We start from the raw sequence: 25,781 nt of genomic DNA, 5'->3' as shown, positions 1-25,781 counted from the left end.
TTATCCATCTTCCTGAGAAAATATATTTTCACCCTGAAAGGAATTTAATATCTGTTACGGAACTTCTGGAATTTAGAGGTGGTTATTTTACTTACGGCAATACTGGATGTTGTTCCTGACTTCTAGAATATGCTGATTTACGTTAGAAAAGAATCCTTGCTACCAAGAAATCCATGTACAAGTTTTGCTGTTTGTTTGTTAGTATGTTAGAGTAAAACTAATGAGTATCAAATATGTGCCTGACAGCTTGGTATTACACTTCTAAAAATTAGTTTTCGGTACCCATGCTGCTTGTATCAATAATTAGTGGTTGACCTTTCCTTCTTTTTTAGCAGGGTAATCTAATCTTTTTTTAAAATCACGTTGTAGTCTGTACTGTACGTCACTTGTTTGGTTTTGGGAAGTGGAAAGGATAAAGAATAAACGACGTGCTCTAATGCATCTATTTGTCATATGTGTCACAATGCCACTTAATGCTAATCTAATCAAATTGAGGATATCGTGATTGCTTAGCAGTGCTAGTTGCAGAGACTGAGATTGCTCTTTGTGAAATAGTAGAAATAAACCAATAAAGTCACAGAGACCTCAAAGTCTTTTTAAAGTTACATAGCAGCTGTAATTTTTGGCAGAATATGAAAAATGATGTGAGAAATGAATCTAAAATTAGCTCCAGATGTATACAGATTGTTCTGGGGTGATAATTACATTTTTCACTTTGAATTTTCCTAATTCAAAGAGGTCAGCATGGCAATCACAGAAGTGATTTATTTTGTTAAGAAGTGAACTGTCTTTTGCTACATGAAAGCTTGAGAGATATGAAATTGAATTTCGAGCCGACATTTTACAGATACTGGGAGGAGATGGGGTTGAGCTTGATTGATTTTTTTTTTTTCCCTTTTTTTTTTTTTGGCCCAAGATAGTGTGGGAAGTGAAGTGATATCCTTTTGCTAAAATTTTAATTAATTTTTAAGAGGAGATGGAGTGGATGAAGTGCCAAAGATCAAAAGATCAGGTCAAAAACTAGTTTTTAATCACATAAATAATGTGGCATAGTTACAAAGTAAGTATCTGCAAATTTGATTTAAAACTTCACAAATTTGTCAGCCATCATTTTATGAAATTGAAAGATTGCTCTGATTAATATCTTTGGTGTTTTCGATGCTAACCTCTTTCTGAAAACATTGTATATGTGATGTAGGTGCTTGGATTGTTTTTCTAGAACGTCTGAAATTTTTCTGATGTTTATTTAGATTTGTGACTGGAATATGTTTTTTCTCAGAAGTACAAAATGGAATAATAATGTCTCACAAATAATTTTCTCATAAAATTGTGAAGATAAAGCTCTTTTCCAGGTGAAATGATTTAAAAAAAAATACAGAAGATACCATTCTGTGAAACTATTTGTGACAGACTATTTTGACTATTTGTGTGGTTAATTTCTTCTCTTCTTTAAATTTCCTATATTTTGGCATATAGAAAAACTCCTTTGGTGTTTTAGTTTTGTGTTTATGTGTTGTTATATTGTTTTATATTTAACAGAAGGTAAAAAGAGAAACGGGTGGGTTAAGATACAGACAAAAGGCTTTTTCTAAGACAAGCACAGTTCTGTTTTTTGATAGACACGCTACATTTTGAGACGTGTCTCTGTGTATACTTACATTTATATAAATCTATCAAAACATAAAGAAATCCTTCATTTAATATTACTGCAAAGTGTTCCTGCTTATTTGACATTAATATCATTTTTGAAAGAATCGACGTTGCATTCAAGGCCACTTTATAAAAGCGTTGTGTTGCTCATCCTAATTCAGTCTGACACACATTCCAATAACACTACCTCCCTTCTAGGGTTTAAAACTAAATTTATGGCTGAGCATTGTGAAGTGCATCATTTAAAAATGGTTTCAACCCAAAACATCTAATAAATAAATAATGTGTATGGCTACTCAGTAGCAGACTTTCCAGACTAGAAATCATTCCATCGGATACTCAACAGTCCACTATCGGAGAGGGCTGTCAGATAAATCTTATAGTAGCTGCATTCATGTCCTGTAAATCACATGTTATTGTCTGAGCCTTCTGCCAGGTCATCTATTCTTTTCCCATTTATCAGAAATGCATACAGTACAGTGAACCTAGAAGCACCATCTAGTCTGGCCTGGCATCCTGTTGGGCTAATTGCACCAGCCAAAAGAGAGAAGTCCTGTGTCTGTTATGCCTTTTAAATGAGTGACGTCAGGATGCTCAAGGTGCTCGTATGCTATTGTGAGACAAGGCTTCTGCGTGGGGAAGCCATGACACCACCTCTGAATAACGCATTTTCATCTAAAAGGACTCCCACTCCGTGCCTAAAACGCAAAGGGGTGTGTATGAATTGAATGCATGTTTATCCATAAAGCAAATACGCTGCTGTGCTTCCTTTCGTTTGTCAGATGTTTTCCTGGAATATGTGACTTAGTAGGAAAAACTATGATCTTCCCTGCTCTCTCATGAAGGTGTTAAAAACGTTTATCCGTTGCTCAGGTACATGAAGCGTTCGTCCTATTATTGTAGCTCCAAGGTGAAAAGGTATATAAATAGGTGAAATAGGTTCTATAATTTTCCTTGATGCCTTTGAATTTACAGAATTTGCAGCACTTGAAAATTGCTTCTTTCTGTAGTAAATCAACTGGATTGTCAGTGGAATATGTGTAAGAGCACTAATTAGGTGGTTCTTGTCAGATCCATCCTTGACTTAAGAGCTTTTTTTCTACTGAATCTAAATTTTCTAGACCATAAAATAAACTTACACTAACTGATTCAAATACTGTTCAGCTCTTGTATAACATTCTAAAACCGGTGGAACGCCACCCGACCTTTTTAAAAGTTTGCAATTAAAAATTAATGAATACTGCAGCAACTTTTATGACCCCTCCACCGCCGCTACCCGCACATACATGCTACTTGCTGGTTCAAGGTATAAAAGGGTTTTGGTTTCTCCTTCCCCTGCCTACTGTTGTTTCAAATGGAGTAAGGGCACATTCTTGATAGCTGATGGCATGTATAAAACCAAGACCAATGTTTTAATACGTTTAATCTCTAGGTATTTTATCTTCTAGAAATATTAATATGATATATTGCGATATAACTATATAGCTGTAGCTATTAGATTTATATTGGACCTTGATAAAGTATATCTTTCATGGGGAGATGGAAGAGGGAAGCATAAAGTCTGATACTCCAGATTTTTTTTGCTTGCAGTGATAGCATCTGCTCATATGGCCCAATGAAATATGATTACCGTTGAATATGTCATGCACTGTGCTGATAGTTTTTGGAGTTATTTTTTGCAGAGAAGAGCATGATCCAAGACAGTGCATGTGCATCTTAAAAATACAGCAGAGGCTGATTAGTAGTATTAAAACAGAAAAAATTACACTGTGAAAGTTGGTCTTACTGCCTGTGCAGGCAAACTTACAGGTCTTCACCTCTTTTTTTCCTTGTCTAACTCAACTCACCAAACCAATTATCCCTGGTTAAATGGTGAAATGCTTGCAAAGGGTTTTTCTTTAGTGTGATCTTTCTTTCATATGCTACTAAATGAATTTGCTAACGGATTCTGTTCCTCATAAAGAAGTCACTATTCATCTTTTGCATGGACAGTATCTTAGTTGTGTCATATTTATTGTGAATCTTAATTATTTAAACAATATCAATATGTGCCATGCAGTCAGGCACCCATACAAGCAATACGATAGCATATTTTCTCTAAGGAAAAGCAGTAAGATGGTAGTTAAGATTTTGATATTTCAGCAGACTTTTTGCACACACACACATCCCTCTTCCACCCCAGCATTTAAATGTTTGTAAAATGCAATAGGACCTTCAGCCTTTTCTGGGTATCCTGTGCTCAGAAAAAAGCTTTATATCAATGATCCAAATTCATTACCTCAGGAATGGATTTCTGCAGCATGTTCTAAAATACAGTAAGCCTTTGAATTACTTGGAGATTTTAGTTGATGTAGGAGATGGCTGGTTTTCAGTGTTTGTTACTTGCAGAGAGAACGCATTTTACTGATGGTCTGTGATCAGCACTGGTTCCTAATTTACTGTTAAGTGCAATTTGATGTGATGGATAACTATAGTGATTGCTATGAAGTTTTAATTGAATTGAGTATAGGTTATTTAAAGATGTATGTCACTGTGATGCCATGGCAGCTGAACTCAACAGAAGCATCAAAACTCTGAGTATTCTCGTTTAGATATGAAGAGAATAAATCCCGTTTGAATACTTTTTATGTCCCCCAAGTGTTAGATGATGACGTTTTAATCAACATAATATTTTTCCATCTAATCAGTTTGTTTTTTAAGAGCTGAAAATAAGTTTTAAAAGGATATAATAATACTTTAGATCCATGATCTAAAAAAAAAAAAATATATGTTTTGGTACAGAAGGTAGATTTTCTAGGGATTTTGTAAGCTGGCAAATGACTTTCTGTCAATTTTAATGCATGTTCTCATTTCCTTTTAAAAGCCATTTAGAAGATATCAGGAGTTGGAATATTTTTTTATATAGTGTGAACTTCTGCCGATAGGATCTTTGTTTATACCAAAGATGAATGTAGCTGTATTTGAGTAAAAAAGCCGACTTCAGTAATAGATTGCTTTGATGATAAAATGGTTAGAAAAGTAACTTTATTAGGCAAATGAAAATGATTTAGATCTTAAAGAAAAATAGAAAAAGGGGCTTCCCAAAATCTAAATTGGAAAATTCAGGGGAAGACATTGCATGAATCACACCCATAGGTGTTTGCCTTGTATTGCTAACTCTCTGTGCAGTGTTATGAAGTATTCAGTGTTTCTAGTTGAGTATGAAGGCACTGTATTGACATGCACAGAAAAATACTTCACCTGCAGGTGTGCCAGAGACTTCATAATGTACTTTTTTTTTTTTTTGATTGTGCTCTTTGAAGAATGCGAAGATTGGAAGTATATCTGCCAGCCTAGCTTTTTGTAGAGGTGAGGTGGCCGTGGAAGCAAGTGAGAGCAGTCAAGATCGTTGTATTCTGCTACAGATTCTTTAGTTTCTGAAGCTACCTCAGGTCTGCCTAATACCAAGTGGAGCTAGGCATATTAATAAAACTGTGTAAATCTTAACATTTGAAAACATGGGATTGCCAAGCATGTTATTAATTGTTGTGCAGGCAGTAGTAGGAACATTCCTGATGCAATTTTGTAACAAATATTGCATGGCCCTTGTAACCGGTGTACAAAATGGAAGATTCTTATCCTATTTTTCTTTAAGATGTTATTGGATAAAAAGTAGTTGGAAAATGTCTGTTGAGCTTTATATAAAGTGCTACTTCAGGATATTTTCAGTGAAGCGATTTTACATTATAAACTATTTCCTCTTCAAAAATTCTTGTTATTCTTTTGCCCCTGCAATGTATATTTTCATCTACAGTGACTTAGTTTTGCAGGGTGGAGACTGTGGTCAAAGCTAGAGAGAGGGGAAGGTAGATCCCACAGGAGCCAGGGGTCATGGTATCACAGTGCTCTCCTGGGATAGAAGAGACTGAAGTTTCAATTAATGTTTCAGGTAATACTTATTATTATCACTAAGTAGAATAATCTGTCAGAGGAAAAATTTCAGCATATCCTTCCAGAGTAGCTAGTACTCCAGAAGCTTAAGGGTATTTCCCAGGCCTCTGTAAGAGTCCAGTTTTGAAAGAAATTAAGCGCTCTCAATCTGTAGAAGAAACGTTGTGATTCACCTGTGATGTCCTCAATTGCTGTCTCCTTCTTTGATTGTGATATAGGAAGACATCAGTTCTTTTCTGTGAGGTCTTGGCGATAAAGTTTAGGGCTTCTGTATTCTCCTCCATTGCAAGGCACTTGATCAAGACAGTGAGCTGTTTGGCTAGTGGTCAGTAAGGCTAATTCTGGAGAAACTGAATGAAAGGCCTGGAAGATGTGGGAGGGCACTGGCTGTGGAATCCAGACTCCTTAAATGCAGTCCTTTTGGTGTTTGGATTTTAGATACTCTCTTGTCAGTAAGTTTCCTTCTAATAAAAAAGAAATTGTCAAATCTGTTTGGATTCTCTGTTACACTCGATATATCTGGGGTTTTTTACACATAGTGTAGCTGCTCTCCTTCCTGAGTGGAAGATTTTCTTCCATCTCTGAGGATCTCACTTTGGGTGCTGAAAACGCATATTGACAACTTTCATGCTCTATGTCACTGAGCAGAGTACTTGGAATAATTACAAATTGATTACTCTTGCTATGAATATTTTTGCTGCTTGCTTCATTAAACTATATTATACATCCTAAGTGTTTGAAACTGGAGACCAGTCTGGTAGATAACTGTCTGAAGTGCAATTCTGATAAGATTGAAATAAATGGAAACAGCTGGGAAAACCTTTCCTTTGAACTGGAGTATGTTGAAATTACATTTTAAATTAGCTGCGTATAGTTTTTTTTTTTTTCTTTGACTTAAGCAGTGGGTAGATTTTGTCTCTCCAGAACTAGGTTGTTGTAATATATTCTGTGTGAAGCTCCAGGAAAACATAAAATTTTTCTGTTGGAACTTCACTCCTAGTTTGCAACTCCTGTTGCTTTCTAAATTGTTTGGAAGTCTAATTGCCTATAATTGCCTGCAATATTTAACCTGTTGAATTCCATGGAATTGCTTGGAGACCACTCTAATGTGTTTACATAGGAATTGCTTTCAAACTCCAGTTATTCTTCATAATAATTACTAAGGATCACAATTCTCAGATCCTGCTTTAGTTTGCTATGCTTAAGATATGTTTGAACTCTGTTTTTTCTCTTAGGTGTAGTTGTTGGCTTCAGGAATAACGTGCTTTGTTAACTACTAGTATGGCCTACAGATAAGGAGATTAAAATATCTGTGTCCATCGCTGGCTAAATTTAAAAATAAATTCTGATGGCATATTTTTTTCTTGCATGAGTCTGTGAAGTGGATGTATATTGACAGTTTGCTTAGTAGTAGAAATCAGGGAAGGTTATAACTTAAACATTGTTTTTGCCTTAAGCGTGGAAATAGGTTGGGGTATATTTGGAATCATTTACCAATATTGCGTGAATAATAAGTGACCTTTTCTTGACTTAATGATGCAATAAGCACTTTATAGTTATATCCTGACAGGTAGTGGTCACAGTAGTTAAAATGTGTGAGCTAGTACTTTGGCTTTATCTCCTTACATCTCTCCATAATTCTTAGTCTAGGAGGATATTTTAAAGGTTTGCTTACTCCCCAGTTTGGAGATTAAGTATATGATGTGGGATTTTAAGATGCACAAAAGCTATGATGTGTTACATTTAGTATGAGAAAAACAGAAGGATATCTGATATGTTATACTTTTATTGAATGAGGTTGATGTTTCTACATATTAGATATAAATAATGGCAATAGACATGGCTTTGTAACTAAAGCTTGTATTATCCTGGCCTACTTTTGACCCACTGGGAAACGCCTTGCACAGTTTGCAGCCACTGTATTTTGAAGTGTTCAAAAAAAGCAGGCTGTATCAGCTGCAAACTGAGAAAAGTAATGTGAAAGAACAGGTGTTTTTTGGTTTATATTACACAGCCGTTTTCCGAAAAGTAATTGTGAGCTTTGTGGTTTTGAATAAAAATAAAAAAATACATTTATATGTAAAGAAATTGGGATGGGTGCTATATATTAGACTAAGAAGGTGTCTAGAGAGGTACAAGTGGATAGGTGTAGTAAAGCCATCATATTTTGGTGTGGACTGATGTGAAGCATTGGGACAATACACTTGCAAATCCCATTTCTTGGGACAATACACTTGCAAAAGTCAACATGACTTCAGACTTTGGATAGAGGAATGGATAAAAGATAGAGTTAAAACCCACAAAACTGTTCTTAGAAATAGTTTGCCACGCTGGAGTGGAGAGAGATGAATTTTCCTAAGGTCATCTTACTAAAACATAATTGTTGTCTACAGTAAAGTTCTGGGGGGGAAGATTAGGATTTTGCCTCCCTGATTTTCCTTTTTTAAAGGGCAATCTTTAGTGGTTGTTCTATAGGCTTTTTCAGATGTTATAGGCTCTTACGAAGAAAAATTCTCTTATGAAATGAACGTTACCTGAATTTGGTCAGGAATTCAGGACATGGTGTTTGTGTGAGTTTAATGAAAACATGTCCACTACAGCTGAAAATATTAGCCTATAAAACTGTGTTGCTGAGAATTTATATGATTAAGGTATACATTTTTGTGTTTTGGGGAGGAGAGTGGATTGTCTAATGTGAATGTGAATCTTGGGGATGTGACAGGGGAACAGGACAGCTTCGTTTCCATGCATGTACACTGCTGCAGATGTTCACAACTAAGGGAACATAATTCAGGTACAGAAGCAAGACTTTTCTGAAGAAAAAAGGCATCCTGTTGCTTCAGCAGCACACTAGGACTTAAAAAAGCACCACCATTTAAGGTGAGCTTTGTGCAGGGAGAGCACACCCTGTGGCTTGGCAGTCTAGTCAGAAGGATGCCACCACGCTGACTTTATAACTAGATCTTTGAACAATATTCTCATGGGTGGTAAATGCAAAACAAAGTAATATCAACTGGCACTTAATTCTGTGAGCTCCCTGCTGATGGGGCTCTGCACTGAAATGGAACTCTTCCTGACAGGAAGTCAGCCGTGAAGTGTGGAGACCTCTGAAAATAAAGTGTGCTTTAATTTGACACCCTGCTGTTTTACAGCTAGTCTGTTTAATTTGAGACTATGGAAAGAGGTTTAGTGGCGGGGAGGAGTATGGGATTATGGAAAGTTCAGTGAGCGGCAGTGCTCGTTGCTGACTTTGTACTCATCACAAATATGTGAGCATTTTTGTTCGTGTTAATAAACCAAATAATGTGTGTCCATTTCCAAGCAAAACTGCTTAAGAAACTCATGATTTGGGGAGCAGGGCTGTTCACGCAGAGGACGAGCTTTGCATAGTGATGCTGTTCAGTTTATTGTTTAATCTTATTTATACTCGTCTGTGCCTTTTTATGTATCTCTGCAACTGGGAAAACATCTGTCTCATCAAAGATGTTGACCATGCACTCATCTTTCAATAAATATTTTAAGATAACTTGTTTGAGTGAAAAAACTCATAATTCAGATTATGTAGCAATCAATATGATATTGAGGGGCATGTCTGTTAGGTGTTAGATCCTAGTTCTGAGTCAAATTTGATTCAGAAGAATCAGATGGATATTTCAGTACCCTCTGAATATTTAGGAAGACATTTATTTCTATTTCAACTTAAACCAGAAATAGTTATATTTTTCTTTTTGGAAGATTTGCTTAGTGAGTGCATGTAGCAACATACAGGGACAGATAAGAATAGAGCCCTGTGTTGCTGGGTGTTGTGTAACAGTGGAATAATGGATACCCAGAATATTTTAGTTTAAATCAAGACAACAAATGCAGAATGAGAAAGGGAATGTAGTATGCAAGTGGAGTGTAATGGAAGAGACATGTTAGTTTTTCTACCTTTTTTTTTTTAATTGGATTTGTTTAGCCTGCAGAAGAGGAGGCTGAGGGGACACCTGATTACAGCCTACAAATACTTGAGAAAAGATGGTGGGGAGGTGGGGGAAGGGCTCTTTACATTAGTGATGGGTGATAGGACAAGAGGAAATGGGTATAAGCTTAGTCAGGGGAGATTCAGGTTGGATGTTAGGAAGCATTTCTTCTCTGAAAGGGTTGTCAGCCACTGGAATAGGCTGCCCAGGGAGGTGGTTGAGTCCCCATCCCTGGATGTGTTTAAGAATAGGGTGGATGAACTACTTAGGGATATGGTTTAATGGGGATTAGGGACGGTTGGACTCGATGATCTCTAAGGTCTTTTCCAACCTAGAAATCTATGAAATCTTTGTTTAGAAGATCTGCATTAGAATAGGATTACCCAGGGGAATGATAAGGGACAGGTTTGGACATCCTGTCTTTTGAGTGAAGAGGTGGGATTGGTTTACATACTTTGGTTTCCTTCCCTCAAAGGTATGATGGTAGCAGGAATCTTGTTCGTTGTTTGCGTGCATTGATTATGAGAGTTTAAATTGAAACTAAGCTACATTTTGGAGAAAAGGGTAATATAAAGGGGCTTTTAGTTCCTAAATCGTATTCATTGTATATATTGTTGAGTTTTTTATTAGTTAAATTTATTTAGTTGAAGCTTATCAGACATTGAGCAGGAAGGTTGCTGCTCTTTGGTGGTGATGATGAATGTGGCTATCGATAGGATCAGTCCTTCGCTACTAGTGCAGCTGTGCAGCACGGAGTATGCTGTGATTTTTCTTGTCCTTATAATTAGTAGTCTATCATGGAAGACAGTTTCTTCCATGCAGTGGTTTTACAAAAACTCAAATTCACAGTTAAACAAAAAAGCACTGAAATCAAGCGGCAGTTGCCTTATGCTGCTGCTATTCCTCAATTTGTTTTCCTTTCTCCATAAAAATGATGCTGGCACTGCAACTTGATTATTTGAGTCTCTTCCATTTGTTTGTCTTGTGTTGTCCCTTTTCCTTGCTTCTGTTTTTTCCGACTTATCTCCTTTGACTTAGTTTCTTGTTTCGTATTGCTGTGTATTTACAGAACTGCTCGGTACTTTGATTTCTCAATTAATGTTTAAGATTGCTGTTCCTGTTCTCCCTGAAGCTACTGTCTTTCATCTCAGTATTGAAAATAGCCAATGGTTAAAGAACCTGAAGAGGAAACTGCGGTGGAAAAGGTTTGCTGCAAGATGAACTCCAACCTGACCCCTGGTTTCTTTTCGTGAGGAGTCATGGCAACAGCCCGCTAGTGGGAGAGAGAAAGGGGGAGACTGCCCAGGCAGATTGCTTCCTCAGTCAGAAACTGTGGACCTGAAATCAGGGATCCACTCATTCAGTTTTTCCCCAGTCTGCAGTTTTTTGCTGTACTGGGACCGCAGAGAAACTGGGGTTTAACATAAACTGATCTATCTTTTTATATGACATTGGTTCCAGGGGCAAAATCTGATTCATCAAGTCATGAGTTACGTCACTGTAAAAGGCATGTAATAAATGTTTTTCATATACGTGTTTATACTTTTTTGAAACTAGATAGAAAAATGAGTTTCGATGATATGCAGTTTTTATGCTGTGATAGTTACTAGTGATAGCATTTTATTTATGCAGACAGTTATATTTTCATAATTTTATGTGAACATTTGTATTAAATAATTTACGTTTTCTTTTATTACTAAAATCCTGTTTTAAGAATATTTGGTATCACCATAAACAATGGCAACTGCAACCTGTGTTGAGATTTTCTGGCTGTATGTAATTGGTAAGGATTGCATGTGCTGTAACACATACATTTTATGTAGTGTATCTTTTAGGATAGATTTGCATAGTTTGTAGAGAAGGCAACAGCGTTGTCACTTCAAGAGTAATCTCGTAGCATAAAAGGCATTGTCTGACAAGCTGCCAGTTTTTTATTTACTATTTTACTTAACAACTTGAGTATGCAAACTACTCCAGCACTACGTGTATAATTTATTTTCAGAATCTATAAAAACTTACTGCATCTTGAACTCGAACTTTTAAGTATTGAAATTAAACTCTCATTATAAGGTAGTTTTAGGCATTTACCACTAACAACATAATACCAGTTTATAGGAAGCTCTGTTTACACGGAATATCCCAAATGGTTAAACAGCAGGGGAGTCTTCTGCTTTTAGTTAAAATACTGCTGTTTCTGTATGGCTTATTTACTACTTCTTTAATTGTTAATGTAGTGTGCTGTGGAATTGAGCATGCAAAAGTCAGCAGAGAGTTCTGTTTTCTGCGTCTAAGGTTATTACTTGCTGTACAATAATAAAGGCACTATTTTATTGGGTTAGTTGTAATTAACTTCAGCACTAGGCATTGTTATAAATCATCGCTAATCTGTTTTCTTTACATTTTCATTCTTTTAAACTGGTTTAACATAGCGTCTTTCTGTTGTCCTTTTACATAAGGACGAGGGTTGTAATTGCTTTTTTGAATTAGGCTGTCGGAAGCTAATGTGCATGTTGATCCAAGAATTGATTAAGGAACACTAATGAATTTCATATAGCACTTTTAAAAGATTTGTAATAAATTCCGTGTAATAAATACTCCATAGCAGTGATCTGTTGTACCGCTAGAATTCAATACAGTGTTGTCATGCTGTGCAGCTGGAAAAATATTTTGGTATAAGAAACTTTGATTCTGTTTCATAGTTAAAATAGTAAACGATTTTGTGGTTATGAATAAAAATATAGTGTTCCAACTTTTCCCCAGAGTATATTTTATGAAGGTAGCTATCGTCATTGTAATCTTTGTTTCTGTGTTTTATCGGAGGAAAAATACTTAACTGCTTTTGGGTCTCATTTTTTTTCTGCTCAGTCTTTGTGTTTGATACCAACTGGGCCACGTGCCTTTTTGTCTGATTTGTCAATACACTGGACTACTGCAGCATTTCCACTTGTTCATTAACAGCACAGCTTTGAAACAAGAACGTTATGTGTCTTTCAGTCAGTTTTGCAACACTGAACGTGTTTGTTTCTTGTCTTCTTCCGGCGTGGATAATCGCACACGCACAATATCAGCCCACCTTTATAGTCCGTTAGTTTGATATGAGTACGTTTGGAATATTTTCGCACAACAACATGCTTGGTGTTATACGTCCACTTGAGAAGCTATCTTTTCTAGTTAATTTTTACACAACTTTCTCCTAGAAGACTCATTAAAATTTTTAATACAAAGACTTCAGTTGTGTACTGTCACTAGCTGATTTTTTGACAAAAAACAATGTCTTTTTAATGGAATGCCAGCAGTAAATACTTTTTATTGTAACTGAGTGTGTTTGATAGTTTAAAAGTCTTATAAAAATAATTAGCTCTTTTATATAGTTCTAATGGCAGCCTTGCAAGTTTCCCCTGGAGCAGTCTCTAATGAACAGGCCTTGATTTTTCCAGTTGGGCTTTTAGATTCCCTCAGGACTTGACTTCAGACCTTGAAGGGCAGCAGCTGCCATTTGTCTTAAGACTGGAGTTGCCAAACAGACAGGCCATGTACTAATAGGACACATTTGTACAGCCTGAGTATGTGGAACCCAGACAGAGGTCTGATGCTGATCATCTGTTGAGAGCTTGTAGCTAGCCAGCGTTGGAGTAACTTTTATCACCCTTATTGAAATCAAAACCTCTGTATCGATTAGTGAGAGAGCTTGACTTGTTACATAGGTGCCACATTAAAGCTTTCATAGACAAGCCATTGTTTAGTGTGGAATAGTATCCACTGGTTAAATTTTGATAAATTCAAGCCTATTTGATAAGTTTGCCCCTGACAAACATATGATTCTATAAGTTTGCCCCTGACAAGATTTTTTGGGATAGTAGTAAATATTTTTGGAAGCATCCTATTTTCTATGTGTTAAGATTCAGCAACAGTGATGATGATCTGTAGAGAAAGGACCATGAATATAATTATTGAAATTTTTTTTCTTAATCAGCTTCTGATAGTTCTTCCATTATTGATTTATGTTTTCTTTTTAATTTTATTTGAGTGTCCATGACTGCATATGTACTGAATAACAGTGTCTCAAATGTGGTTTTGTGTTACTTTTATTAAAATGTGTCACATCCTTGCAAAATTTCTGTTCCCTACACTTAGTACATGCTAATTTTGATATTAAATTGCTACATAGTTTCTAGGTATGATTTCTCATAATTCTGTTAGTGTTAATTTTTTTCAGTGAAGCTTTGTAGATTAAAATAATTTAAGTATATGTCAACTCCTTAGAAGTAATACCTGCTTGCAGATATTCTGCTTAACATGCAGTCTGACTTTTTTTTTAATTATGAAGAACCCAGCTGAGATATAATCTACATTTCACTATATGTTCTTTATTGCTGAGTTCATTCAAGCCTGTAGTGGATGTGGTGCTGAGAGAGTGCTGACACCAAGTGCAAACACTGCTGAAAAGTTCTTGATAGTTTACTTTAGGCACTTAAAGATTAGTATATCTCTCTCTATGAAGAAGTTTTTCATGCAGATTTAACCTTTACTCTAGGATATAATATGTCTCTTAGTCATATGTTAACACGTTTTCCCAACCTGCTCCTTAGTGCTCCATTCATAGTTGTCAGTGCTAAAGTCATCCTTCTCCTTTGTTTCATAGCCAAAATAAATTATTAGAACTCCACTAGCTTTATGGGAAGGATGGATTAGCAAAGAACTTGCTCTGTTTTGCTTGCTTATGGGTGTGTATTTCAACCGTCAGGTATAATTCTTAATTGTGGAATATGTTAACCTTGTTAGAAGGATATTTTTTTAAAGCTTCTGAGAAAAATTATTGAGGAACATGCATGTGTGTATATATGAATGAAAGTAGTAGTACAGTTTGCTACAGTTGAAAATAGAGCAGTTTTCATCTTTTGGAAATATTTTAAATATTCTGTTGAAGCTCCATGTTTAATTGTTTAGCCATCAGACCAGTTGATGGATTAGTCTTGCAAATGTTTTTATATACCTTGAAGAATATGTATCTTGGGTTAATTTTATTAAATATGATTATATTTCTTTCCTAGAAGTGTACAGTGATATGTCCATTTGCCACCTACAGGCAAGCACTTCAAATTACAAACCAACAAAAATGCTTATCAACAAGATTTCCTAGGCATTTTTTTGGGTGATTAGAGTCTAGGAATGACTTATATTGGGTTAAATAAAGGCTCCACCATGCTTATGGTTGTATCTCCAACTGTAGACACAGAGATGCTCAAGAAGCATGAAATAGGACAAGCGAGTATGATAGTGTTCCACTTTCCAGCTATTTTCACCTTGGGCTATTTTCTGAATAGGATGTAGTTTCTGTATATTTAGTCAATACCAACGTATTTTCTTTTCGTGTGTTTGTGCAGTTGCCTCTTGATCCTGTGGAACTTTTAGTCACCGTAACATCTTTTGGCGATAGATTCCACTGATCTCAAATGCACTGTGTAAAGAACCACCTGTATTTCTTTTGAAGCTGGCTCCTACTAGCTGCTGCTTGTAGAAAAGACTTTTGGACAGGCCTGTTTGGGTAAATAAGAAGCCCCTGAAATATTAGGTCTGAACGAGAGTATTCAGAACGAGCAGGGAGCCAACAACAAGTCGAAGCAAATGACTGATCAATAGAGTGGACACTGGAAAATTCAAGTTAAATGCAGAATTTTTAAAGAACCTCTCCACTTATCTGATGATGCCATATGATAAGAGAGATACCTTATTTTTGAGAAAGGAATAGCAGGATCGAGTAGTATAAAAGACTTTTCAGTGTATTTGAAGACTGAGATAGCTACACATGCGTACGCAGCTGAAATGAAATAAAATGGGACATCGAATTACTAAAGATTGTTTTTCTAGACTAATCTCATTGTTGGTTATGGTCTAATGCATGTTGTGGTCTTTGGCCAAAATTTATTTCCTAGGCAAAGGAAATGTAGTAATTTGTAAGAGTTTTATTAGAGCATTTGGTACTGTCCTGCAACTGATCATTAGTTAGAGTGAATTAAAAAAAACCCTGTAAAATACATTCAAAAACCTCAGTCTGGCTCAAATGGGACAGCAGTAGGTCATGGTGTAAACCTTGAGGGAGACTATTAGTTTCTGAAAGGAGGGGTTTAAGACCAGTACTGTTTAATGTTTTCATTTAATGATCCTTGTGCACTCAGTAAGAATGTGTTAATGAAACTTGTTCATGATATAAAACTGATGCTGTAGAGGACTGGGATATAATTTTGCTTATGACAGAGTTGTGCTGTAGCTAGAGGAAATGTAATGTGTTATTCCATACAGAATTATAATTCAGATGAGGTTTGAAGCACCGTTTGAGGTATGGATATAGTACTTGCATTTTATCTAGAATACTTATGGAAGTGTTTACAGATTCCATTAAGGAAGTAGGTGAAACAATAATGAGCTAGGAAATTTCCACGTCAGACATAGCATTTGAATAAAATGTGATTTCTTGTTTGTTTCCTTGTAATGGCTCTTTTTCGTTGTAGCTATTTGTGATAGTGTTTAGTGCTTCTAGGTCTTTTCCTGCTTCGCTATTGAGTGTACAGTGACCAAAAGCATTGAAAGTAGATTATGTGTCTCAGTTACTAAACATTTATAGCCATAGGAAATGATGGTCAATTAGGTACAGCTTAGAACAGGTATGAAATTATTGACTTTGTTGATCTTCCCTTACAGTCTTTCCTTAGGAAAGTGCTGAAATGTGTTTTCTAGTTATTTAGTTGCATTAGTGGTTGAGTTTGAGGCTTTTAACGTGTTTTTTCCCTGATACCTTTGGGAGATGGATAACTAAGATGTTGATATAATAATGCAATATGCATACTGAGTGTAATTGTTTGAGAGAGAACATATACTGTGGGGAAATATTGAATGGATCATGAAAGATGATGACCATTAGTCTTTTCTTTCAACTATTAAAATTAGCTTTAGGGTGTGTTCAGCTGTGACTTATGAAATTGTTTAGACTAACGCAGCCTTTGATGATGTCTGATGTAGAGAAAAATGCTGAAAAGTATCATGATAAATGCACTTTCCTTTCACTTTGGGCAACCTCCATCTTCACCAATTAAATTTTCAAGTATTGTAGTGAGCTCTCTTAAAGAGCAGAGCAACAGATGGGCAGTGTCATAAATGGAAAAAATTATTTTGCTTTTCTTGAGTTTTTACACATTTAAGCTAACAGAGAATACTTTCAGTTATCATCATATGAAGCTAAATATTTAGAACTTGATATTCCATTTAAAAAACTCTTATGAGGATTAGTTGCATATGCTATTTTGTTCAGACTGTTAGCAACTAAAAGGCGCTTTTTTTTTTTTCCCCATAACAACAAATGCTTCTTAAAGCTATTTCAGACAGCTTACAGACTAACTTGAAGCCGTGTAATGGTGGCCATAAGAATGCAATAGAGGAGAACTGGGGAAGGATGGTGGGAGAAGTATTAGTAAGATATATGTAGCAATAAGGACCAATCATGCTACTTGATATAGCCTCAGGAAAAAACCCAAACCACCATACCCAAAAATACCAAAACACCCATATATAATAAAACATAAATGGGACTTAGCTGGCGCTTAGGATGTTGCTTGCCTATGAATGCACATAAACTGGTTATAGAAAAAGTAATTAAATACATTTATAATTCATGATGAGTAATATATCACTAATTCCAATTATTTACTCTTAATTCTGACTATTCGAAAATTGTAATACATTGTTGCAACTTAAAAATGATAGAAGAATATGTTGGGCCTGGGACATGTCAAGCCTGGAGAGATCAGTGTTATAATCTCTCCCTGCATTTGAAATCTGGAAATATTTTTTTTCTTTTTGGGCAGGGGCGGGGGACCAGGATTTAAATTGTAAAGAATCAGTTGTTCTACTGGCTTTTGTGTATGTCTGATCAAACTTTTATGTCACTGACTGAGAGGTAATTCTGCAACACTGAGCAGCAAAAAATGTACTCTGACACTGGGTGTTTAAAACTCCTACATTCAGAAAGCTGAAGTTTGTTTGAGATATTTGCACATTCACACTTTTTGCCTGTTTTGGAGCTGATGAGATTTTTGAAAAGAACCACAGCGATAGAACTAATGATGTGAATACTCGTTAGGATTATAATTTCATATAGCACAGACTAAGAAGTCAAGGAAGCTGATGTGGAAAGGCATATGAAACTTAAGCGTCTGTCTACTGCAGAATCATTATTTTGAATTAGTTTAGAAGAGTTGTAGAGTTTAAACCAAGAGTCATATTTGGCCTGTTCTATCCAAATGCCTCTATGTTTCCCCAAAATATAAGTTAATACATTCATCTACCCTAATTTTTAGCTCTGTCAGCTTGTTCCTATTGAGTAAAGGATTAAAGATCATCTTTGTGTTTTTGTTAACCCATTCAATTTTCTTCTCGGCTTTCAAACGGAGGAAGCAAGCCCCAGTGGTAGCTCATCTGGGCTGGTTGCTTTCTAATGTGTCTCTTCTGGAGGCCAGGCAAAACCCACCTACATGTTTAAGAGGTGTAGAATTTTGCTGTAATTCAGGGTTCAGTTGGATGTGAGAAACGTGCAGTGCGTGTCTGCCTTTACCATCACTCCAGTGTGTTAAAAATTGAGTGTGAAAAACATGGTAAGGTATTTTGAAATGTACTGGCTGGTAATGATGCAATATTTGGATCAGTAGCAGATTTTTTTGAGTAGTGATGGCTTTGTGATGCTGAGGCAAGGATTATTATCGGTGTGTACGTTAACTAGACTTTAGGCTAAAAGAGAAATTCCTGTCTAAGGAACGAGCCTTACATTAACCTGAAACAGTTTGTTCCTGGTGTTATCAATGTTCAATAAGGCAGAAAGCATCAGTGAACCAGAGTAAGTTCAGAATTATTGCGTAACAGACCAAAAGAAAATGATGCAATTATTTATGGGATGTTTTTGTATGTTCTCCCCTTGACAAAATAAGACTTTGAGTAAATGATATTGCTCTGTTTCTTCACACTGGCAGTGTTTCCTTCCTGATTAGCACACAATTAATGCTTCTAACGTTTGGTGATGGTGGTGTAAATTGCTAAAATTAAAAATAAAGTGCATAACTTTGTAGCTGAAAATGGTTTTTCTTAGTTCTATTTTTATACAACTAGTTTTCTCTTGTTTTGTTTATTTTTTTTTTCCCCCCAGGAATGGCAGAACTCTATACAGAAGAATGCTGGCCTTGCCTTTATTGAGCTTGTCAATGAAGGAAGGTAAGTCACAATACTTGATAGCACCTCTGCCTTAGCCTTCAAGAAGTTGTGTGACTTGAAACTCTTTTAAAATAATTTTTCTTCTGCCTCTTTTGTGTAATTTTCTTTCAGTTTTACAAGCATGATTTCACATTCTTTAATACTTCGGTTCAGGTCTAAGACTGAATATGAGATTTTGCAGAATCTGCGTGCTGTTTAGTTTCATTAAATATTTCACTTATCGGTGTGGCATGGATATTCTTTTTTCCTGTCCTTGTGCACAAGTTAACATTGAAACTATAATTTGTATTCAGCTAATCTCTGAGGAAGGGAATTGGTATTTGAAAGACACTATAGCTAGGAATTGTAAGATAAGCCTCTGTCTCAAAAATTAGATTCCAGTTTGCTCATTAATTTCCTATCTACCTCGTAAAGCAGGAAGAAACCAAATCCCTTTAAGGTTAAAAAAAAAAAATCTGTTAATATTACCAATTAGTTTAATGTTCTGTCTGTAAGCTTAATATGTATATTACTGGGACTTATAGAAAATGACAGAGCAGGTGATGAGGCCATGCTCTTTGACTTGTAGTGACTATTCGGAACCATCAATATTTTCTTCATTAGGAATCGATTGTTGAGGCAGACAAAGGGCAATATTTACTTTTTCTAAAGGATTTTTTTAAGATGTCTTAATGAGTTAGCTAAGCAGTACTATAAGAAACGCCATTTATCTAACCCTAGATTCTGTTAGTGAGTAACTTGAGCTAATAAGAATCCCAATAGAAAATAAATTTTGCAGGATTAGGACAGCTACTGAATTAAAACCAAAATATTTTATCACATATATTAAAATGCTATATAAATATTTTTTATGATTGGAGGAATAGAGGAAACGGCTATTTGAGATTTTTCTTTTAAAATGTGTAGATGTTCTCAAGATACATAAAAATAATGACCATTTTAATAGTTGCATTTCAATTTATGGTGAGGGCAACACCATTCTGAAGCAGAAAAAACATTTGGCTACTAGTCTTGATCCCAAGGGCCAAGGCAAAGTAACAAGGGTGTTCAGTTACAGTGTTAAGATCTAGCCTGTAGTTGTTTCCTATTATGTGAGGCTGACCTGTCTTGACCTTACTTATAAAGTGCCTGCTATAAATTTGGCCCTTGATTAATGTTTTATTAGCATAGATAACGTAGAGATCCCACACACGTAAAGGACAAAGTAAGGTTCATCTGTGTAAGATGATTATCATGAACAAATCAGTTGCTGAGACTGAGTTGTAAGTAGCAGTTACCAAGTAGTTATTCAGCTTGTCCAGGTCAAGCTTTTGGAGAGCATTCTATCAGTAAACCCTTTGGAATTGACAAACCTACAGTGCTCATCACAGACAGATGGAATCACTCCCCCACCTCCATAAACAACATCAATAACTTACAGTCTAGCCTTTAGCAGAGTGGTTGTCTCGGGGACAAATGATCCCTTGAAGACCGAAAAGTGTGGTTTTGGTTAGCAGCAAATATCTAAGTAGTTGTTAACTTCTTCTCTGACTTGTAGCAGAGTTGTTTTTTTTAAAGAGTGAGAATGTAACTTTCATTATGGGGAAGAGGAGAGGGGATTAATTTCTTAAAAATGGCTCATTTTATCTATCTCCATTTTCCTCCATTGCTGTTTATAGCAGCCTTTGAAGTTATTGCTGAATTGGTCATTGTGGTGCTTTGTGGCTTTTCAGCATTCACTAAAATGAAACTATTATCCCTCACAAGACATGAACTATATTCCAGAAGTACTCTTTTCTTCTCTTTATGCAGATTGCATGTTATTCTTCTTGCACGTATCCTAGCACTTATACTAACACATTTCAGGCCTTGTATTTTATTGTATTAGCTGTTGTTTTATGTATTTTTGCAATAACATTGTGATATTAAAAACTCCAAAAAGCCTAAATTGTTTAATTAAAACTTAAAAATGCAAATAGCTGAAGGATACTGATTTAGACTTCAACTGCATAATTGTATAATAAGTTAATTTTAAAATTGTTTCTATAAGTACTGAAAAAAGAAGATGAGGTAGATGTACAAAGGGCAGAACTGATTTGAGCAAGTAAGGATGGATGTCTGTGGGGGGGACCATGATGTGTGGAGTGTTAGAATAAATAAAATCAACTAAAGGACTAGAAGAACCGCCTAGAATTTGTGGAATCACAGAATTGCTGTTGTCTGCTGCCTTGGTGGAGGAAATCTTGGTCATCCTGTAACCCTTGTAAACCAGGATTTTATTCCCTGTCTTTATTACTAATTTTTTGGACTGATTATACCAGAGGATATTCCAGTTTGAAGTGTGTTCTACTGTTTCTGTTTATCAGGCCAAATAGGACAACTGAAAAATCTTTCTGGAAGAGAAGGAGGTGTAGAAGAAAAGATCTAAATCTCCTCTTATATTTGCTTTCAAATGTATTTTTTACTTTTATGTGAAAGGTATGAATGTACCTCTCTCACAGCAGCTGAAAGTTTTACGTTTAGGCTTGCCGTGTTTTGGCAAGGATTCCCTGGACAGAAATACGTGCAGGAAGTTTGCCTCTGAGACTCGTAAGATCTACAGTGTGTATGCTGCGTTCAGAACGTGTTGGTCTGAATTTCATCATGTTCACAAGTAACTAATGTGTTACACATACATTTGCTCCCAGGCTTTCCAGATGTATCAGGCCCGCTGCATGTGTATAGCAGATTTATTTGTTTGTGCCCAGTGAAATTTTGAATCCTGAACTGGAAAAAAAAAATCTCTAAACAGGAGACTAGTATGTGAAAATACAGAACCGTAAACCTAACTAAAACTGAAATACACAACTGAAGTCTTTTGAAGGCCAGTTTACAAGCACAGTAAAAAACCCAACAAACTCTATAGAAAACCAGGAAGGTACAGAAGGTAAATGAAAAGCTAAAGTAGTAGGTATTGGAAAATAAGCTGTCTCTGTGCATGAAAAGAAATGTCAATTTCAGTACATTGCTACATTGAATAGCAATCTGTTTTTAATAAAAATGAATAAACATTGTTCACTATTATTGTAGTGTCTGGGAATACTATTGATGCTCTTGGAAACCTTGTTAAGAAGGTGCCTGTACTCACTGCTTCTCTGTGTCCTGAGCCATCTGTGCAGCAGAAGTATAGGTTGCAAAATGTTTTCCTTAGCCTGCTGAACTTCTGTCAGTCTAGATTTTAGTCTGTGCGCTTGCTGTTCACCTTTGGGTCCTCCCTTCAGGGAGAATCTGTTTTGGAGCCTCAATCCTAGAATTCACTGATGAGGGAATTTGTTCACTGGAACTATCCTGACATCCTTTAGATGTGATTTGGTTCACTGTCATAGCTGGTCCTCTCCTTTGGAGACTTCCAAGGTGTCCAGACAGGTTCTTTTTTTTTTTTTATTTCCCCCTGAAACTAACTATGTTTCCTCCTTATGCAGGAGATGGTCAAGCTATTATTTCTGAACTGAAAAAAAGTGAAGCTTTGTTTTACTGCCTCGCGTGTACAAATGTCTCTTTTGTTAGACTCCTATTTCCTCTACTTGACTAGTTAGCAAACAACTCCTTTGCTCTGCGAAGGTTAAAACTCTCTCCTGTCGCTTTGATTCATTAGCACACTTTAGTGTGAAGCATCTCTTATGCTAGACCTTGTTTTCTGTATCAGTCAGTGCACTAACAAATGTACTCGAGCTTGAGACTAGGCATGACAGTTATTATCCCCTTTGGGGTGATAATGGGTTTGGCATGGCAGGGGTTGAGGGATCAGTCTCCTAAGCATGCTGCAGCAATTATTCTTTCCAATCTTCAGTTGAAGAGGCTCTTGAAGAGGCTTAATTTTAATTTTCTCAAGCGTAGTTTTCTTGGTCATCCAAAGAATTAAGTGCTGTGTTCTATACATATATTTTATAGATCTGTAAATGAATATTCAGACAACAGTTACTTTAGAAAACTGTTGCATAAAGTTTGGTGGAAAGATGACCTCATGAAACTAGCAGAATACATGTATAACTTCTTCTCCCTACCTTTGCCCTTTCACGTCCTTAACCAAAACAAACAAACCAAGACCTGAAGTTTCACAAGTGTATCCAGGAGAAGCAGAACTAATGGAGTTTGTTTTTCTATAGCTTTTTCTCATTGCTAGATTCTCTGTTGTCTAATGAGGAAGGAAACCTAATCAAAATTCTCCTGCTGTATCAAAGGATTCTCCTTTTAGGTTGGATTAAGTGTGGCATTAAGTGCGGTTGGAAACAGCTCTCTTTTTTTTTTTTTAAGGATGCTTCCAAGGGATTTTCTCCTCTGTTGGACATAAAACTTGTATAAAATTAATATTTTTGAGAAACTCTAGCCTTCTATTAAAAAAAAATTGTTGGAATTATCTAATGAGTTCAATAGTTACTGGGAGAAGGAAGAGGGCAGACAGCATGCAAACCTAATACCCTTAGCAAGTAAAAATTCCACCAACCAACCAAAAAAAAGCCCCAGACTTCTCCAGAAATAGCCAGATGTAACTGGTATTATTCTCCTAGTACATAACATCCAGTAATATAAAGTCTGGAATGCTGTAATCATCTGTATTTATATAGTTTGATTTTTTTTTTCTTTTGAGAGGGAACTGTACTAAGAAAACTTCAACATATGTCACCTGCTTTTCTTTTTCTGGAATTGCATATATTACTTCTGACTGGTCATAGATGCAAATATTTTTTAATATTGAAATAGTTAACAATCAAACTAGTTGGCCAATTACTTGCACACTTTCCTAACAGAAAATAGGGGACAGATGTAGGCTGCCCCTTTCAATTGTCTTTCACTTGCAGTAGTGTGGTTGCTCTGAAGGAATGAATGTTAGAGAATGTGTTGCCATAGGAGCAACTACTGTGATGGAAAATACAACTATTAATGAAAAAATGGATGATAACTGACAGACTTAAGCTTTGTGCGTAATTGACCAAAAAAGGCTCAGGAAAAAAATGATAAATGTAGTCGTGTCCAAACTAGAAATGATTACTACTAGTCTGCTCCCCTTATTGCAGCCGCCTTGCTCTGAGATTCCGATAACATAGAACCTCCACCTTAGTCTTGATTTCTGAGAGGAAAAAAAAGTGTTTTCCACATTTCCTTGCTATTTATTTGTAGCAACACCATCTGTTTAAGTGGTACGTTTTGTGAAGGGGATTTTTGGTGATTTGTTTTCCGAGTTTTTATGTTACTGTTTTGGTTTAATAGCAGAAGCAGCTTTGTTAATGTGTGAATTTGAACTACAGAAGATCATTAGGCTAGACTTTAAATGACATTTTAAATGTGCTGAAAATCAGAAATTGTAGCCTGGATGTGTTTCAGAGCCAGATAAGTGACTTGAGGTGGGATTCTTGACACTATGTGTTTTTTTGTGTGTGTGTGTGCACTAAGGTATAGCGTGACATGCAAAACCATTTTTAAAACAGTTTTTTTTATTTCACTGAGTTTTGTTTGATCATCTGTACGTGGATTTAAATTGCATCATTTCTGTGTAACTGGAAACATATGATCTTTGCTGCAACTTAATGAGTAAGCAGAAGCTTTTTGGGGAGAGCTATGTCTTAATGATTAAACATTAATGCAAACTTTTGTTACTGGAAATACTAATAACTTTGGAGAGTATGTATGTGACAAAGGTAGGTTTTGCTTGTGAGCTGGGTCTATGAAAAAGCAAAATCATAAACTACTTTTGAGTGCCTGGGAATTTGTAAATTATTTTTAAGTAGACAGTTATTAGTAGCATCTACTTCTAAAAAATAAATTAAGAGTAACAAGAAGGTATTTATACTGCATTCTGTGTGTATACGTGGATTGTACTATTGCTATCTGATCAAAAACTTTCAGAAATCGTCTGTTGGACTACCATGCAGTCTGTCAGAATATGAGCACAACCTCAGATCAGTTTTCACTAGGCTCTGGCATGTCCTAACTGATTATCCTGAATAGAAAAGATTGGGTTGCTGTGTCCTCTTCTAGCTGTTCTTCCGGAGTGCTGTTAACTTTTATGCTATTGCATGTCCAAGTCATCACTTAGGTGAGTCTGTGCAATTTTTGCTTTTTGAAGTTTTTTTCCCCTTCTATTTGAAGGGGATAAGTGTGTTCACACTTCAGTCTTTAGGACTTCATGGACTTGTCTGTGTTTTTTGACAATTGAATAGCGTATCTGTGTTCCACAAAGCAATTGTAAAGCATTCTTGCAGCAGTAATTCCAACACTTAACACATTGAGCAGTCAGATCCCATAAAAGACAGCATGTAGCATGTAGAACGTATCTCCTTTTGAAGTAAGAGCATCTCTTGTATACTAGGTTTATGAGGAGAACGAGTAGGAAAGCTTGCCTTTATCCACCTATCTCAGAGTTCTCTCTTGTGGTAGTGTCTAGAACATACATCATCTCTCCCTGTAGTACTTGGAGAGATCTGTGCCGGAACAGCTGTTACAAAGGTCACCTGTAAAAGTTTTTCCATGTTTTGTCTAAAATTGATGATTGCTGGACATCAGTAATACTAACCTAGAATTTATCCATCTCTCACTTTCTTAGCTTGCACATATTTTTTTCTGTTCCACTTTTTCCCTCTTGTACCTTCTCCTGTTCATTTGTTGTAAGGAGGAAGTTGACTTTTCACTTGATCGTCTAGGCATTCAGCAGCCACAAATGAGAGTAAGAAGATTTCTTGCTTCGTGTCTCATAGTTTTCTCTTCCAGTGTAACAATAAAAACCAGAATATCTCATGTATTTGACTAGAACTCCTCCTCTCAGTGGTTTAGCACTTCATTCCTGACCCAGCAAAATATGCAAGTATATGTTTAACTTCCAGCATGGGATCCGTCCCCTTGCTTGTTTTTACAAGGCTGTTCATCTTTTCAAAGTTAATCACAGGTTTTTAAATATTTTAGTCCAGAAAGAAATGCTTAGGCAAAGGAAGAAAAGTCTGTTTGAGACCTTGAATCTGGTGTGCACTGAAA

General features: G+C 36.0%; 1 protein-coding gene across 5 annotated transcripts in view; it reads left to right on the top strand.

The window, feature by feature from the left end:
- LRBA (LPS responsive beige-like anchor protein) overlaps window positions 1-25,781 on the top strand; it is a 422,962-nt gene that overhangs the window by 116,445 nt on the left and 280,736 nt on the right. For all 5 annotated transcript variants that reach the window (XM_086612273.1, XM_086612271.1, XM_086612272.1 and 2 more), the window contains one exon: window positions 18,733-18,797. In XM_086612273.1, coding sequence (XP_086468399.1) covers window positions 18,733-18,797 — 65 coding nt within the window. The remainder of the gene's footprint in view (window positions 1-18,732; window positions 18,798-25,781) is intronic.

The sequence above is a fragment of the Tauraco erythrolophus genome, chromosome 5, assembly GCF_009769465.1.
Source record: "Tauraco erythrolophus isolate bTauEry1 chromosome 5, bTauEry1.pri, whole genome shotgun sequence".
In the NCBI taxonomy this organism is placed as follows: Eukaryota; Metazoa; Chordata; class Aves; order Musophagiformes; family Musophagidae; genus Tauraco; species Tauraco erythrolophus.
Note: the sequence above shows the minus strand (reverse complement) of the source record. Positions and strands in the feature narration are given on the sequence as shown.